Consider the following 17,467-nt stretch of genomic DNA (forward strand, 5'->3'; position numbering starts at 1 on the left):
CTCTACCGTGCTAGGATTGGTGTCTTCAACAACTGTGTACAGACGGCAAAATTTATCTCTCTCGTGAACGTTCGCGACATGCTGTGTATCAAACTATTACTATTTCTAGTTTATCCCTTCATATTTTACACTTGTATAAGTGTTGCATCTCTCTATAAATGTAGTCGAAGATATTCCCTCCTCTGGTTTGCTTATTTCATAACAGATACTGTCAGTCTTATCTCGATATATTATGCATTTATCACCTTGAGAATATCCGGTGATATTGAATTAAATCCAGGTCCCTTATCTACTAGTTCATTGAGCTCGTCTCTGTCCTCTAATCCAAGTACCCAGTTCTGCACCGACAGGTATTCCTTTGTTCATCTGAACGTTCAAAGTATCAAACATAAGCTCGATGTCCTGTATACTGAGCTCAATACTTTTTCTATATTATCATTTACCGAAACTTGGTTAAGTGACGATGACATCTCTTCCAACTTAAATTTACACGGTTACTCAGACCCTTTCTACCACTGTAGGCCCGATCGAGTGGGTGGTGGAATATCTGTCTATGTGAAAGTAAATATATCTGCTAAACGTAGGCGTGATCTGGAGCTGCCTACTGTTGAAAGTGTTTGGCTTGAACTTGTTTTGGATGGAGAGAAATACCTATATGGTACATTCTATAGACCTCCTAACTCCCCTGTAATCATTTGGTCCCATATCTCACAGTCTATTGAAAATGCGTTTAATACTGGTATATCTAAAATTGTAATAACAGGCGACCTCAATGCTAATTTGTTAGTCGATCGTCAATCATCTTACTTGCATGATATACTTTTTTCGTTTAATTTAACACAACTAGTAGAAGACCCAACATTCTATACGGAGGCTTCTACATCTCTACTTGATATAGTTTGTACTAATGACGCTAATATAATAAGTAAATGTACTGTTGGCGAAAGTTTTCTCGACCAGCCGTTAAGATACCATTGCCCAACGTATTGTTCCTTTAATATTGTTAAGCCAGAGCAGCACACATTTAAACGTAACATATGGCTTTTTGACCATGGTAACTATCCATTATTTAGGGGAGAAACTGAGTGCAGTTAATTGGGAAAATTTTATTGATGTCGATGACATTAATTTCTCGGTAGAACATTTCATAGGTACTTTACTAGCCATTGCTAAATCTTGTATTCCTAATAAAACTGTAACAGTCAGATCTGACGACCCTCCCTGGATGTCTAATGATATACGTAGACTTATTCGCAAACGGAAACGCACTCATAAGAGAGCTAAACGTACCATGAACAACACTCATTGGTTAGCATTCCGCCAGATTCGAAATAAATGTGTAAATACTATAAAGAAGGCTAAAATTCAGTATATTGATAACTTATGTGGAAAAATAAAAAGACCCTCGAATCTTAGTGCAAAAGATTGGTGGAAAACTGTTAATCTTTTATTACCAAACTCTGGCAAATTCTGTATACCTCCACTGACCATTAATGACACTGTAGTCACAGATGACTTTCTGAAAGCTAATTTGTTTAATGACTTTTTCTGTTCCCAATCACAGATTGATGAAACTAATGCTAACCTCCCAACTATTAATAACGAAACTAACGCTATTTTGTCCACTATAAATATAACAGCTGCTGACGTTAAAGACGCTATACTATCTCTTGACTGTTCCAAAGCTATTGGTCCAGACCTTGTGAATCCTCGCTTACTTAAAGAAGCAGTAGATGTTTTATGTATCCCATTAAGTTCTCTATTTAATAAATCTCTTAATTCAAGTGTATTTCCTTGTGACTGGAAAGCTGCGAATGTTACTCCAGTACATAAAAAAGATAGCAAGTCTATTTTGACTAATTATAGACCAATTTCTTTGTTGTCCATTGTAGGTAAATTGATGGAAAGGTGTGTTTTCAAACACGTATATAATTTCTTATTTACCCATTCCCTTCTGTCACCCTATCAGTCAGGGTTTAAACACGGCGACTCACCGACCTACCAGCTTCTTTCAATCATTTATGACATATACTCTTCTTTAGATAAAGGTAAAGAAATACGATTGGTCTTTTGCGACATTAGCAAGGCCTTTGATCGTGTTTGGCACAAGGGTCTTCTCTGTAAACTATCTAGTTTTGGAATCCGGGGTTCTCTGCTTTTATGGTTTGAGGATTATCTTCGTAACCGAAAGCAAAGAGTTGTAATTAATGGTAAAAAATCTGATTGGTCAGAAGTCAAGGCAGGTGTTCCACAAGGTTCTAAACTTGGCCCACTTTTATTCTTAATCTTCATTAATGACATTGTAAAAAATATCAACTCTATTATCAAGCTTTTTGCTGATGATACCTCTTTGTATGTTATTATTGATTCTCCCAGGATAAGCGCAGAAATTTTGAACACTGATCTAAATAAGATCCACGAGTGGTCACAGAAGTGGTTGGTCAACTTCAATCCCGGTAAAACTGAAACTTTACTAATAAGTAGAAAAATTCCGAATCCCATTCATCCCCCCTTGACTATGAATAACACTATCATTACTGAAGTCAAAACACATAAGCACCTAGGTGTATTTCTATCGAGTAATGGGGATTGGAAAGACCATATCAACTATTTAATAACTAAAACGTCACCTAAAATAAATATCTTGCGGTCATTTAAATTTACATTAGACCGTTTTTGTCTACAAACATTATATTTTACCCTAATAAGACCTATTCTCGAATATAGTGATATTGTCTGGGATTGTCTTACAAAGGCTCAATCCGACCTTTTGGAAGACATACAGTTGGAAGCAGCACGTATTGTTACTGGTGCCACTAAGCTGACAAGTAGAGTAAAACTTTATACCGAAACTGGCTGGCTTCCCCTCCAGCGAAGACGCGAACAACATAAAATAATCCAGTTTCACAAAATGGTCCATGGACTGGTCCCTCAATTCCTTCATGATATACTTCCTCTGCGAAACAGTAGAATACATGACCACAATACTCGTGTTTGTAATAACTTCCGTCCTATTGCCTGTCGCTCCAGTTTATATCAGAAATCTTTTTTGCCTTCCGTAATCAGCCTTTGGAACTCCCTACCCGAATTGATAAAACGAGACCCTTCTATATCTAGACTAAAAGGACATCTAAACGAATCCAATATTAAAATTCCCTCTTTCTATTATTGTGGTAGCAGAATTGGCCAAATCCATCATGCTAGATTAAGGATGGAGTGCAGCTCTCTTAATTTCTACCTGTTCCGCAGAAATCTTGTAAACAGTCCTTCATGTCCATGCAATGATGGAGATGAAACCAATGAACATTTCTTATTACACTGTCGCCTCTTCTCTCAACTTCGTACACGTGCTTATAATGAAATAACATGTCCAATTTCAACTCAAATATTGTTGTTCGGAAATGATGAATTGTCATATAATGAAAATGTCCGAATATTCACGTGTGTTCAAAGTTTTATAATAAGCACTAAGAGATTTAACTAAATTTCCATTTACTGTAACATGTAGTTTTATGTATGCTATTTCATATTCTTTGTCCCATTTGCACAGCTTTCCGCATCCTGTACAGATCCTTTCATAACTTTTACTTTTAATTAATTATGAATTATTTCACTTGCATGTTGGGCAACAACCTCCCCCCCCCCCCCCCCCCCCCCCCCCCCCCCCCCCCCCCCCACCCCACCCCTTCCTCCCCATTCCCGAATTATAATTATCCAGTTATTTATTGTTTCAATTATGTGAAAATATATCAAATATTCCGCACATCATCATGCCTCGTCCATAATCTAATGCTTTTTCTATTTCTGGAGACGGATTTATATAAGTTGTAAAACTTGTTTCCGAATCCAAACCTTAGAATTGTAATTGCTGTATGTCTCTCAAAGAAAACGAAATAAAGTTTATATCAAAATGTCATAAAATGTTGTTTAAACTCAAATCCACCAATTAGATTTAATGCAGATTAGTTTCTCTTACTGATGATATCATAATATCAGGTGTGTATTACCTAGTGTTGGGAATCGATTGTATTTTCATGATAGATCATCACTTCCAAGCAAATGACTGATGATCGACTAATGATCGATCATGAACTGAAGTTTTGTTTTAACTAGTAAATAAATGAGATAATATAGATTTCATTTTGTTAATTTTTCAACGAAAACCTACTTTCACTTTTATTTCTGGGAAAATTCATATGTCATGATGTTGGACATCATGCAGGGATCGTCTTTCATACATTTACATTGGAAAATGAAGAGGTATTATTGTCTAAGTGCTACATTTCATTTAAATTTTTTCTACAATAAAATGGCAGATTGGCCAATGTTACGCTAGCTTCCTCGGCGAGAAACATCCGTCGTCACTCACAACTCCGACATTTTGTATCCATGCAGCATACAAATTCAAAAGACCATTCTGATTGGTCGTTGTATTGAGCTGTTCAGCCAATCGGTGCTGTTGTTTCAATATCTAGCTTTCATCAAGATCGAACATCTTGCTAGATGTCATAAATTTACCGGGATTTTTGTATGTAAATGTTAGTTAGTCAAATTGTGATCGATCATGATAAACAAAGATTGATTTATCGATTTTTCGGCCGAAACGACTAGACGTTGAGTAAATTGATTAATTGGAACAACACAAGTATTACCCGCATTATTGTATAGCCTGCGACAAGCAAGACCAGGTATTTTCTACTATAAATTCCAGATAGCATGCATTGACTTGCAGATTGATTGCAGGTTTTCTGTATTGATATAAACCTTAAAAGTGCAAGTGTAGCGTGCACAATAATGGCATACAGGTAATTATCATATAGTTGTCTGACTGTTTCATTTAAAAAAGAAAACAGGTATATTCAGTGACATGTAAAATATTATTTGTTTGAAAAAAGGCTTCAAATGCAAGAAAATCAGCTCATTTTAGATAATTAAATGAACATTGCAAAACAGAATGTATCTTGGATATATCCATCTATTGATTTGTAAAGATTTGAAATAACTTGCAGCATATAGTTGGCATATTTTTCAAATTTGGTAAGCTATTGGATTTCCACAGATAACTGAAATCAGTAGATTATAATATGTAGCCTGCATTAGATATCTTCTGGTGTAAAAAAATTGTATATCCTAGTACAAAATATGTATGCAAAAAATTACAGTAATGGACATACATGTATAAGACTTTGAATGCAATTATAGAGTAATTATTTTACATTACATATAACATCAATACTAGATCTATACGCCTTCAGTTCTTAGCAGCATCAGGACTAACAGACCACTAGGACTGTCAGGTACATACCAATCAGTCGCCATAGTTACACAGCACAGCAACATTCTCCATTGTACAAGTAAGTCCACTATATATGATTTGTAGGTAGTAGTAAGCTATTATATACTTGAAACCAGGTATTTATACTCTTACTAAGACAAGCAAACAATATCTTATAAACTGATCATAACATCTTCCTCAGTTTTAATCTAAAACTTGTAACAGTATAGTTATTTGCTATATTTCAGTCGTTGCTGCTATATATATATAAATATATCAGTATATCACTGATAAGTGTTTTGTGTTACATATCTCTTACAATATTAATATCAAACTAGAGTAACTTAATTATCACTTCATGGAATATACATATTTAATTAGATCGAGTGGCAAGATATTTCAATCAAACCGTATATTTTATTTGGTTGTTATTGATTTCCTATATCATATGATTGTCCTTATGGATAGCAACAAATGATTTAATTCCAATTCTAAATGAATCATCGATTTCATTTTCACTAGATATATATTTAATGATACCTTTCTACTGATACATGTTTCAATTCAATCCTTGTAATCATAAATATTTTATTTTTTTCCTGTATAATTGAATCAAGCAAATAGCAACCAACTTCAATTTCATAAACATCCTATTAAAAAAAAGCAAGATGTTGTTTTTGAACTCTTGTTTTTATACTAGTAATCATCCTTTGAGAGACATTTGGCAGATTACAATACCCTTGTAGTAATCTGTCAAATGTAGATATATGCACCTCAGCCTAAGCCACAGTTATACAGACAGGTGTATTGCCAATATCAAGTATATTCAACAGTAGTTAAGTGTTGGTTGTAAACATCTACACTAGCTAACATGCCAGTCTACCAGTAAAATGTTGATCCAGGTATCTTGAGGCAGCCTTCTGATAAAGGTGTTAATCTTTCTATTCATATATGTTTTGCATTTGTACATCGATCACAATAGTTAAAACATATCTGATATGTGCCATCTTTATAAGACATATCAAAGAAGTGGAAGGTACATTGTAAAATGTAAAACCTGCTAATGACACCATAGTCTATAAAGTGGTAGTTCCTGTTTAACATTCAGGTAGTGGGACAACAGGTTTTCTTGACATAAAGTCATAAACATATAATTAAACGACCGACTGACAAGAAAAAGTTGGTCATTTAGTTAATTAGATATATAACTACAGAAATCTAAGTTCTTTATTCATATAGGATTTAATACTAACTTTGACATTAATTATATTAATGAAGAAACTTGTTGTTCATTGATGGTTAAGCGTTCAAGTAAAATATTACCTTTCTTTTATGTATACGGTAGGCTTTTTCCTCTTCATACTTCTGGAGCAGTTTGTTACAGGCGTGAAATCCTGGCATGGTTAGGCTGTAGTATTTTTTTACGTTTTGATCAAAAAATGGTACTCCAGCATAAATCTCCTACTGGAAACATAATCTGTGAAAAATCGGAAAAATCTATCAAATGTTGCCCAATTAATCTGTCAACAACACAATGATATGTTATGTCGTCCAAACTACCAAAAGCCCTATAACCCGTTTCTACGTAAATATACATACTTTAGTCAAATGATTTTTATTTTATTTTTTTAGACAGAAGTGATCCCACATTCTCAAGCTCTTAAGATGCAAAATATATAGATATATAGCAGCGATGATAAATTGTACCAGCAAAAAAATATATATTTATATATATAATAAATTAATGTTGAATATCCTTGTAATGAAATTAAAATACTAAAAAACAAAACTAAAACAAATCTGCAAACTCAATCTTATATTATAATATACAAGTACACCTTTTACTCATTCATCTCAATTTGCAATCAAATCTGCAATCTCAATCTCATATACAAATGTATATAAGAGTACACCTTTTACTCATTCACTTGATAACTGGCCTATGTTAAAATAAAGAGAAAAAAAAAAATCTAAAAATGTGCCAAATTATTTTACCCCGCCATACATTATTGTATGTACATCTGTATTAGTACATTTTGAAAGAATGATATGACAGAAAACTATATAGCCTAAAAGACATCAGATTAAAGACCTAGTAATAATCAATTTCTTTAAAATGGGATGAACAAAATGAAAAATATTAATAAATTGTAAATTCACAAATAAAATACAGGAAGTTGATAGTAAAATTATGAGACTGTACTTTTTGAATGCTATTCCCTGTAAACTCAACTTTAAGAGCAACTAAAGGAATATAAAATGTTTTACAGAAATCTGCCCATTCTCCCACTGTCAGACAGTTAATTAAATGCAAAAGTAATATATCCGATGATATTTACCTAGAAGATAAGACGGTGTCCACTAAGTTAATATAAAGATATCACTGTAGAGCACTGACACTCTCTGCCAATTATTTGTTGATCAGTACACGTTTAGCCTCTATAAGCTATCATTCTGTACTTACCTGTATGAAGACAGCCCTGTCATTACCAAGGCATCATATTATAGATTCTAGTTAGCTATTGATATCCAATTCTGTCATCCAGTAATAACCAAACTCAAGGATTACATCAATAAAAATCCAGCAGCTATTTCACATGTAATCCAATAAAACGGTGCTGTTCCTGTTAGTACTACACAAGCACGACAGCAAAACTATCGACCCGGGGTCGGCACCATAGCGACGTCATCAAACAAAACACATGTTAACACAACGGCGCGAATTTTCAATTTCAAAGTTTATAGACAGTCTTTAACAAGCATACAGGTAGTGACTTAAACAAATGATGATTAAGCATGCCTAATGGAACACTTGCATACGCATCGAACAGAGTTATAACAGTATTTGGTATCATACTGGTACGTCGGAATCTGACAGGGAACTACATGCACTCTAAAGTCTAAGAACTAAAATCCCTACTGTACAGTACTGTTTATCATTTATTCATGAACGAAGAGGTCGTGACATATTTAGCTCAATATTGGGTATTGATTGAATTAATGTATAACCTACCATCACTTTATACTTGCATCTAATGTCTGTCACAGTAAACTAAGCCGTTGTCGGGTACTTGTGGCGTCTGCTGTTTAGTGGAAATCTTCAATTCGGAGGTGTGAAATAAGCAGTATCCGGTTTTGGTTGTCAGTCGTTTAAAATGTGTCACGTTTTGAGATTTTGACCAGTCGTGACGATTGAGGAGAACAACCTCAACAAGATGGACGAAAATGGTAATATTTGTAGAAACACACTCAAGCCCTCACTCAGGATATGTTACTGCTTCTTATTGAGATTGCTTTGAAATATACTTTCAATGCTACCGATCTGCAGATAACTAACTTTCTACTGTTCTACTGTTGTAAACTTGCCAAGGATACAGTGATATTTTTCCACCCGGATGGATGAATTTGTATTTTGTCATTCTTTTGTTAAAGTCGACATTTTTGTTTAATTACTAATCCAATAGTGTTAGTGATCCAAAACTGCTGAAATATTTTGAATTGTAGATCTGCTATGTAAATTAGCTTAAAACAACTTTTAATTTTTAAAATAGGAATGTAAAACGAGATCAATAATTTTGTAGAGTCGCAGAAGTTATTAACTATCCGTTTACTAGCACACTTATCATCACCTTCAGAACTGTTTAATTAGAATAAATAAAATGTTAATTTTCATAACATGGGTCGTTTTATGTTTCCCGGTGTCGTCCTAAATGCCTCGCGGTATATAGTTGACTATCACTGCGCCAGACGGCAAAACAGCGAAATGAATCTCCACTGTTATCGTACATTAGACAGGAATTCTTGCATATGTTTGGTGTTGTAACCTCATCGTAAACCATTGATATATATTTTCTTTTGTTCTTAATGTTTTTAAGAAACCTTTAAATTTAATTTGCTCCGGAAAGGTAGTGGGCCTTTAAAAACAATAAAACTCTAAAAATAAAAAAACAACAAAAACAAAAAAAAAATATATATTTTCAATTCATTTGCAAACTTTAGCAGAAACGGATGTGTATGGTTTGTTAAATACTGTCACAGTCACTCAGCTGACATAGCATGCTTCTTTGGCTAAGTTGGCAGAGTCTGGGGATCCATGCAGTCATAGTTCTTCACACAGGAGACCCTGGCAGGTTCGATATCTTTCTGGGCACTCCTCAGGAATCATGATGGGTATTTTTCCCTGTTCTTCTACACAAGCATTTTCTAACTTTGGATGATGATACTCATTTTTTAGCTCACCTGGTCCGAAGGACCAAGGTGAGCTTATGCCATACCGTAGCGTCCGGCGTCCGGCGTCCGGCGTCCGGCGTCAACAATGGAATTTCTTCTCCATAACCGCTGATCGGATTTCAACAAAATTTGACTGGTAGCATCCTTATGGGCTTCTAACTGAAAATTGTACAAATGATGGGGCTGACCCCCCAGGGGCCTAAGGGGCGGGGCCAAAAGGGGTCAATTTGGCTATTTCCATTTAAACGACTTCTTCTCTGAAACTAAGCATGGGATAGCACCCAAAATGCAATGGTAGCATCCTTATAGGTTGGGGATTCAAAATTGTACAAATGATGGGGCTGACCCCCTGGGGGCCTGAGGGGCTGGGTCAAAAGGGGTCAATTTGGCTATTTCCATTTAAACGACTTCTTCTCTGAAACTAAGCATGGAATAGCATCCATAATGCAATTGTAGCATCCTTATAGGGTGGGGATTCAAAATTGTACAAATGATGGGGCTGACCCCCTGGGGGCCTGAGGGGCGGGGTCAAAAGGGGTCAATTTGGCTATTTCCATATAAACGACTTCTTCTCTGAAACTAAGCATGGAATAGCATCCATAATGCAATGGTAGCATCTTTATAGGGTGGGGATTCAAAATTGTACAGATGATGGGGCTGACCCCCCCCACCCCCTGGGGGCCTGAGGGGCGGGGTCAAAAGGGGTCAATTTGGCTATTTCCATATAAACGACTTCTTCTCTGAAACTAAGCATGGAATAGCATCCATAATGCAATGGTAGCATCTTTATCGGATGGGGATTCAAAGTTGTACAAATGATGGGGCTGACCCCCCGGGGGCCTGAGGGGCGGGGTCAAAAGGGGTCAATTTGGCTTTTCCATATAAACGACTTCTTATCTGAAACTAAGCATGGGATAGCACTCATAATGCAATGGTAGCATCGTTATAGGGTGGGGATTCAAAATTGTACAAATGATGGGGCTGACCCCCTAGGGGCCTGAGGGGCGAGGTCAAAAGGGGTCAATTTGGCTATTTCCATATAAATGACTTCTTCTCTGCAACTAAGCATGGGATATATAAATATAGGGCCCATAATGTAATGGTAGCATCCTTATAGGGTGAGGATTCAAAATTGTGCAAATGATAGGGCTGACCCCTCGGGGGCCAGAGGGGTGGGGTCAAAAGTGGTCAATATGACTATTTCCGTATAAATGACTTCTTCTCTGCAACTAACCATGGGATTAAGCTTATAATGTAATGGTAGCATCCTTATAAGTTGGGGATTCAAAATTGTGCAAATGATGGGGCTGATCCCCCGGGGGCCTGAGGGGTGGGGTCAAAAGTGGTCAATTTGGCTATTTCCATATAACCGACTTCTTCTCTGAAACTAAGCATGGAATAGCATCCATAATGCAATGGTAGCATCTTTATAGGGTGGGGATTCAAAATTGTACAGATGATGGGGCTGACCCCCTGGGGGCCTGAGGGGCGGGGTCAAAAGGGGTCAATTTGGCTATTTCCATATAAACGACTTCTTCTCTGAAACTAAGCATGGAATAGCATCCATAATGCAATGGTAGCATCTTTATAGGGTGGGGATTCAAAATTGTACAAATGATGGGGCTGACCCCCCGGGGGCCTGAGGGGCGGGGTCAAAAGGGGTCAATTTGGCTTTTCCATATAAACGACTTCTTCTCTGAAACTAAGCATGGGATAGCACTCATAATGCAATGGTAGCATCGTTATAGGGTGGGGATTCAAAATTGTACAAATGATGGGGCTGACCCCCTAGGGGCCTGAGGGGCGAGGTCAAAAGGGGTCAATTTGGCTATTTCCATATAAATGACTTCTTCTCTGCAACTAAGCATGGGATATATAAATATAGCGCCCATAATGCAATGGTAGCATCCTTATAGGGTGAGGATTCAAAATTGTGCAAATGATAGGGCTGACCCCTCGGGGGCCAGAGGGGTGGGGTCAAAAGTGGTCAATATGACTATTTCCGTATAAATGACTTCTTCTCTGCAACTAAACATGGGATTAATCTTATAATGTAATGGTAGCATCCTTATAAGTTGGGGATTCAAAATTGTGCAAATGATTGGGCTGATCCCCCGGGGGCCTGAGGGATGGGGTCAAAAGTGGTCAATTTGGCTATTTCCATATAAACAACTTTTTCTCTGCAACTAAACATGGCATTACACTCATAATGCAATGGTAACATCCTTATAGGGTGAGGACTCAAAATTGTGCAAATGATAGGACTAATTTTTCTAATTGTAAGAGTCTCTGTGATAATTTCAAAAAAAAAACAAAAAAAGAGGTGAGTGATACAGGCCCTCTGGGCCTCTTGTTTTATTTCTGATTCATTTATAGCATATTTTATCGATTACACTACATCGGAATTGGGGTACCTTGACAAATTAGATCAACAAAATAATCAAAACTGAATTAAAACCAATTACACATGTATTCAGTATGTATAGTCTTGTGGATAAGATTATTAGGTGTATCAGCATATTGTTTAAATATTTACGCATACATGTAAATTTACTATCATTTCACAAAAAATGATACTATTTATAGCTTACTGGACCATAAGATTCTCTAGACTGATATAGAAATTTTTGAAATGAATGATCATATGTCTGCTTAAATTTCGCCATAGTGGTTTTGTCCTGTAACAGGAGAGGAAAAAGTGAGACGCCAGACTAGGGTTCATGGGACAACTGATCATTAATGGAATATTCTACCAACGGGACATCCGATCATATTCTACTGTAGCGGGATTGGACTGGGTCGATCATCGGTGACCAGGTAGCTCAGTAGGTAGAGCACTCGGCTAGTATTCTGAGGGTCCCGGGTTCGAATCCCGGTCTGGCCGCTAAATTTTCTCCTCTCCTGTTACAAAATTGGCGCCCAACTAAATAACCCACGGTGGTGGTGTTTGGAAGGGTCTCGTGTGTCTTCAAGGGCGAAGACTTCGAGAAAGGAGGGAGGAGTGTAGCGGGATTGGACTGGGTCGATCATCGGTGACCAGGTAGCTCAGTCGGTAGAGCACTCGGCTAGTATTCTGAGGGTCCCGGGTTCGAATCTTGGTCTGGCCGCTAAATTTTCTCCTCTCCTGTTACACTACTATAATGATCAACACTTAATGTACATGTAGTCCAATTCTGCTTCAATCCTATCTCCTTTCTCAAAGTCATTGTCATCAAAACATACAAGCCCCTATATCACCACAGTGTGTATTTATAGTTGGGCATCAGTTCAGTAACCATAGAGGAGAAAATGTAGGGGCTAGGCTGGTTTACATGAACACTAGCTGGTTACTCTATGAATTAAGATTCTTAGTCATTGATAAATTGATCCAATTCAGTCCTGATACACTCTCTAGATATTACTTACTAGTAGCCATATAGTGATTCACCAGTAGTTACAATAGTTTTATTAACATATATTTACTTTTTACAATTGAAAATTCCATTATATTTGAATTGTTTTCAGCATTTTAGTGGTGTACAAAATTGGAAGAATTTGAAAGGAAAGCAAATTGCAAAAATACCAGAAAAATGGATTATTTACGAAAGATACCAACATATGTAAGTACTAATAAACTAAGAAATATGGGATATCTTTTTATTAGCCCACCATCATCAGATGGTGGGCTATTCAAATCGCTTTTTGTCCGTGGTCCGTCGTCCGTCCTTCCGTCCGTCCTTCCGTCCGTCCGTCCGTCCGTCCGTCCGTTAACAATTCTTGTTATCACTATTTCTCAGAAAGTACTGAAGGGATCTGTCTCGTATTTCATATGTAGGTTCCCCTAGGGCCCTAGTTGTGCATATTGCATTTTGGGACCAATCGGTCAACAAGATGGCCGCCAGGCAGCCATCTTGGATTTTGATACTTAAAGTTTGTTATCGCTATTTCTCAGAAAGTTTTGAAGGGATCTGTCTCAAATTTCATATATAGGTTCCCCTAGGGCCCTAGTTGTGCATATTGCATTTTGGGACCAATCGGTCAACAAGATGGCCGCCAGGCAGCCATCTTGGATTTTGATAGTTAAAGTTTGTTATCGCTATTTCTCAGAAAGTACTGACGGGATCTGTCTCAAATTTCATATCTAGGTTCCCCTAGGGTCCTAGTTGTGCATGTTGTGTTTTGGGACCGATCGGTCAACAAGATGGCCGCCAGGCAGCCATCTTGGATTTTGATAGTTAAAGTTTGTTGTCGCTATTTCTCAGAAAGTACTGAAGGGATCTGTCTCAAATTTTATATATAGGTTCCCCTAGGGTCCTAGTTGTGCATGTTGTGATTTGGGACCGGATCGGTCAACAGGATGGCCGCCAGGCAGCCATCTTGGATTTTGATAGTTAAAGATTGTTATCGCTATATCTCACAAAGTACTGAAGGGATCTTTCTCAAATTTCATATGTAGGTGCCCCTAGGGCTCTAGTTGTACATAATGCGTTTTTGGATCGATCGGTCAACAAAATGGCCGCCAGGCTGCCATCTTGGATTTTGATAGTTAAGATTGTTATCGCTATTTCTCAGAAAGTATTGAATGAATCTGTCTCAAATTTCATATATAGGTTCCCCTAGGGCCCTAGTTGTGCATATTTCGATTTGGGACCGATCAATCATCAAGATGGCCGCCAAGGAGCCATCTTGGATTTTGATAGTTGAAGTTTGTTACTGCTGTTTCTCAGGAAGTACTGAAGCGATCTGTCTCAAATTTTATATATAGTATGTTTGCAAAAGTTTGAAAAGCAGAGAAAAGATCCCTCTTTCCATTGTCAGACATAGATCATTCTTTGGTGGGCGCCAAGATCCCTCTGGGATCTCTTGTTTTATAATAAGATGGCTAAACAAAACTCCCTGAATTTTAACTATCATAAATGTAACAAAGACAAAGAATACTTCTTACTTGTGTTAACTTACAGTATATTACAATCAGGGACAACGCTGGGTGATTTTGCTAGCTTTTAGATCAAAGGAAAACTTCATCTGATTAATGTAAATTTAATTTGATAAACAGCTAAATCCCCATATTTATAAGAAAGCTATTGGAATGTTCACGTGTACATATGTAAATATTGAGGGTCAAAAAAGTAATATCAACAGGATTTTCCAGATGACACGGAATCGCACCAAACGTAAATATGTGGGATACGAATTGCTTCAATTGGTAAATATCGGACAAAGAAGATCATGGCTACATGTTAGTAGATCCACCCTTCGACTGCCACTTACTGAAGGGTTAATTGCGCTCCATTGTGCTGCTAAATATTTATCTATTTGCATTTTTTGTCCCATATTACTGTTCATATCATATTATGTAATTGTGCTCATTTTATGTGTCTTGATAAAGGGGCAGTTCGCCTTAAAAATTTAACATTTTTTTGTCCACAAGGTTTGAATTACTTCTTTGTCCCAAATGTATATATTAACATTTTCACTGCAGTCCCTCTTTATAACCTTACCAAGCGCAGTTGGCAGTCATATAGACTATGAACTTCAATCGCTTATTATGACATTATTATCATTGTGACATCACAATTGTTGTGCCAGTTTTCACGGAAAATAGCTGTTCAAAAGGCTGTTCCATCCTTGACGATAACAAATGAATTATTTATTATAGATGCAAAATCCCTTGGTATTTCAACATAAAATTGTAACTAAATGTAGATAAAAGCATTGAATGTCTTTCAGTTGGCATTCATAGCCAATATGAATGTCAATTGGACAGAGGCAAATCCATCATGAAGTGCTAGGACGTTCAATGCTTAATTAAACAGACCTTAACCTGTTTTTACATTTAATACTGACTCTATTTCTGCCACATTGTTGTAGAACAGAGAAATGGAAATGTTAAAATCATATCTTATTACTGATAATATCATTTAGTTAACATCATATAGATTTGTGAATTTCCCTACACTGTAAATCTTTTTCGTTTTTTTTTCCCTCAGAATTTAATGCCTAATCCACCCCATCACCGGAGATCACGAAGGCCAGGGAAGTTAATTACAGCTGCAAGTGTAGTTTTAGGGTTTGGAATCATCCTAACCCTCCTTAACATCTACGAACTACACAAGATGAAGGAAGACCACTTGATTCACATTCAGCCTGCCACTGAGGGAAAGACAGGCACATTTGGATCTAAACAACCTGTTGTATGGGTGGAGGGAAAACATGTAATAACATTGATACATTTGTATTTAATTTATAAAAAAAATGTCCCAATTTCACTTTTATCCTTGATAAATAATCTTTGAAATATTGCTGTATTATTCCTACCTTCAGCTGTGTTTTGCATACAGGTAGTTATAATCTCCCATTCAATTATCGACTACTTATTTACCTGATAACACCTGAACAATAAAGGGGAGATAATTATACTCTATCAGTGATACAGCAGAGCTCACAAGTAAAGGTGGCCCGATGCATATTGCCCATCACTGGTAACCCAAAATGTGTTAATCTTGCCGAAACTTGTTAGAATAACGGCAGTATACTTAATTTTTAACAAGTTTCGGCAGGATTAGCATATGTGCTTTTTTATTCAGTATTAACCCTTCATATTAAGACTTTTCCTCAGAATTCCAATTCGATTAATAAAATTAAGTATTTCTGCCGTAAAATTAAGTATTTTTCTGTCCGCCGTGGGTCGTGACGGCTGACGGTCGAATAACAGAGGGTATCAGTCACAATTACCCAACTTCGTTACGTGCACGGCTATTTATTGCTACATTGTCGGAGGTTGGGAATCGCCAAACTTTTCCGATGCAACGGTGAAATTAACAGATTCGGCGATAGAATTAAGAGTTTCTGCGTTTATATTCAGTGTTTCTGCGATTATATTCAATGTTTCTGCGCTAATATTAACACATTTCGTCGCTTACATCGAGCGGGGCGCGCCGAGCCGTGACGGCCGAGCACACGGCTTACACAGGTAAACTTTACCTTGTGAAACGAGACTTACAGTACGTACAGCCGCCAGCCGATTGTACCTGTTAAATAATTATGTTTACAATTCTCTTTTCCCCTTTAAAAATACATATATCCTCATTATCCTATTCTCCTATCTTTTGTTGTTTTCTTTCCCGCGTCTCGTCATTTAAGCTATGCATTTTGCACCTTTTTTCGGAAGAGTTCCGATACGAGCGGTAACAAATGAATAACTGTCTAGGTTATGTGTAAAATATGTGTATATACACGGGGATTAACTATGACAAACAAATTATGTGTTTGATTATGTGCAATTACATGTATGTATATTCTTCTCACAAATTTGAATTGTTGACGATATTAAAATAAGATCGTTTTCCATAAAATAAATAAATATTTGTTATTTACAGACGTTTTGAAAGATATTTTCCTGTTGCCTTTAATTGTAAAATGCTGATTAAGTGTTATACATAATGATCTGCTTTTCAGGTTTGCTGAATTGATTTGATATACATTAAACGACCGATATCATATTCTGGTAATATTTGATGTACTTTGTGGCACGTAATTCCAGTATTTATTTATTTCTGCGTTTATATTCAATGTTTCTGCGTTTATATTCAATGTTTTGCGTTTATATTCAATGTTTCTGCACTAATATTAACACATTTCGTCGCTTACATCGAGCGGGCGCGCCGAGCCGTGACGGCCGAGCACACGGCTTACACGGGTAAACTTTACCTTGTGAAACGAGACTTACAGTACGTACAGCCGCCAGCCGATTGTACCTGAAAAATAATTATGTTTACAATTCTCTTTTCCCCTTTAAAAATACATATATCCTCATTATCCTATTCTCCTATCTTTTGTTGTTTTCTTTCCCGCGTCTCGTCATTTAAGCTATGCATTTTGCACCTTTTTTCGGAAGAGTTCCGATACGAGCGGTAACAAATGAATAACTGTCTAGGTTATGTGTAAAATATGTGTATATACACGGGGATTAACTATGACAAA

The 17,467-nt window shown here is 36.8% G+C and overlaps 1 protein-coding gene and 1 long non-coding RNA gene across 5 annotated transcripts in view; one reads left to right on the forward strand and one right to left on the reverse strand.

The window, feature by feature from the left end:
• Positions 1–8,439, reverse strand: part of LOC138319216 (annexin A6-like) — a 93,760-nt gene extending 85,321 nt beyond the window's left edge. The window contains exons 1-2 of one of the 4 annotated variants that reach the window (XM_069262203.1): positions 8,289–8,439; positions 6,599–6,752 (exon numbers count right to left, since the gene is read on the reverse strand). In XM_069262203.1, the coding sequence (XP_069118304.1) occupies positions 6,599–6,676 (78 nt within the window). In that variant the 5' untranslated portion in view covers positions 6,677–6,752; positions 8,289–8,439. The other 3 variants (XM_069262205.1, XM_069262202.1, XM_069262204.1) reach the window with 3 other exon arrangements.
• On the forward strand, positions 8,403–15,702 carry LOC138319217 (uncharacterized). The gene is made up of 3 exons (XR_011207973.1): positions 8,403–8,503; positions 13,010–13,104; positions 15,475–15,702. It is a non-coding gene; the product is annotated as an uncharacterized lncRNA (long non-coding RNA).
• The last annotated feature ends 1,765 nt before the right edge of the window (positions 15,703–17,467 follow it).

This window comes from Argopecten irradians, chromosome 3, assembly GCF_041381155.1.
Source record: "Argopecten irradians isolate NY chromosome 3, Ai_NY, whole genome shotgun sequence".
Taxonomy (NCBI): domain Eukaryota; kingdom Metazoa; phylum Mollusca; class Bivalvia; order Pectinida; family Pectinidae; genus Argopecten; species Argopecten irradians.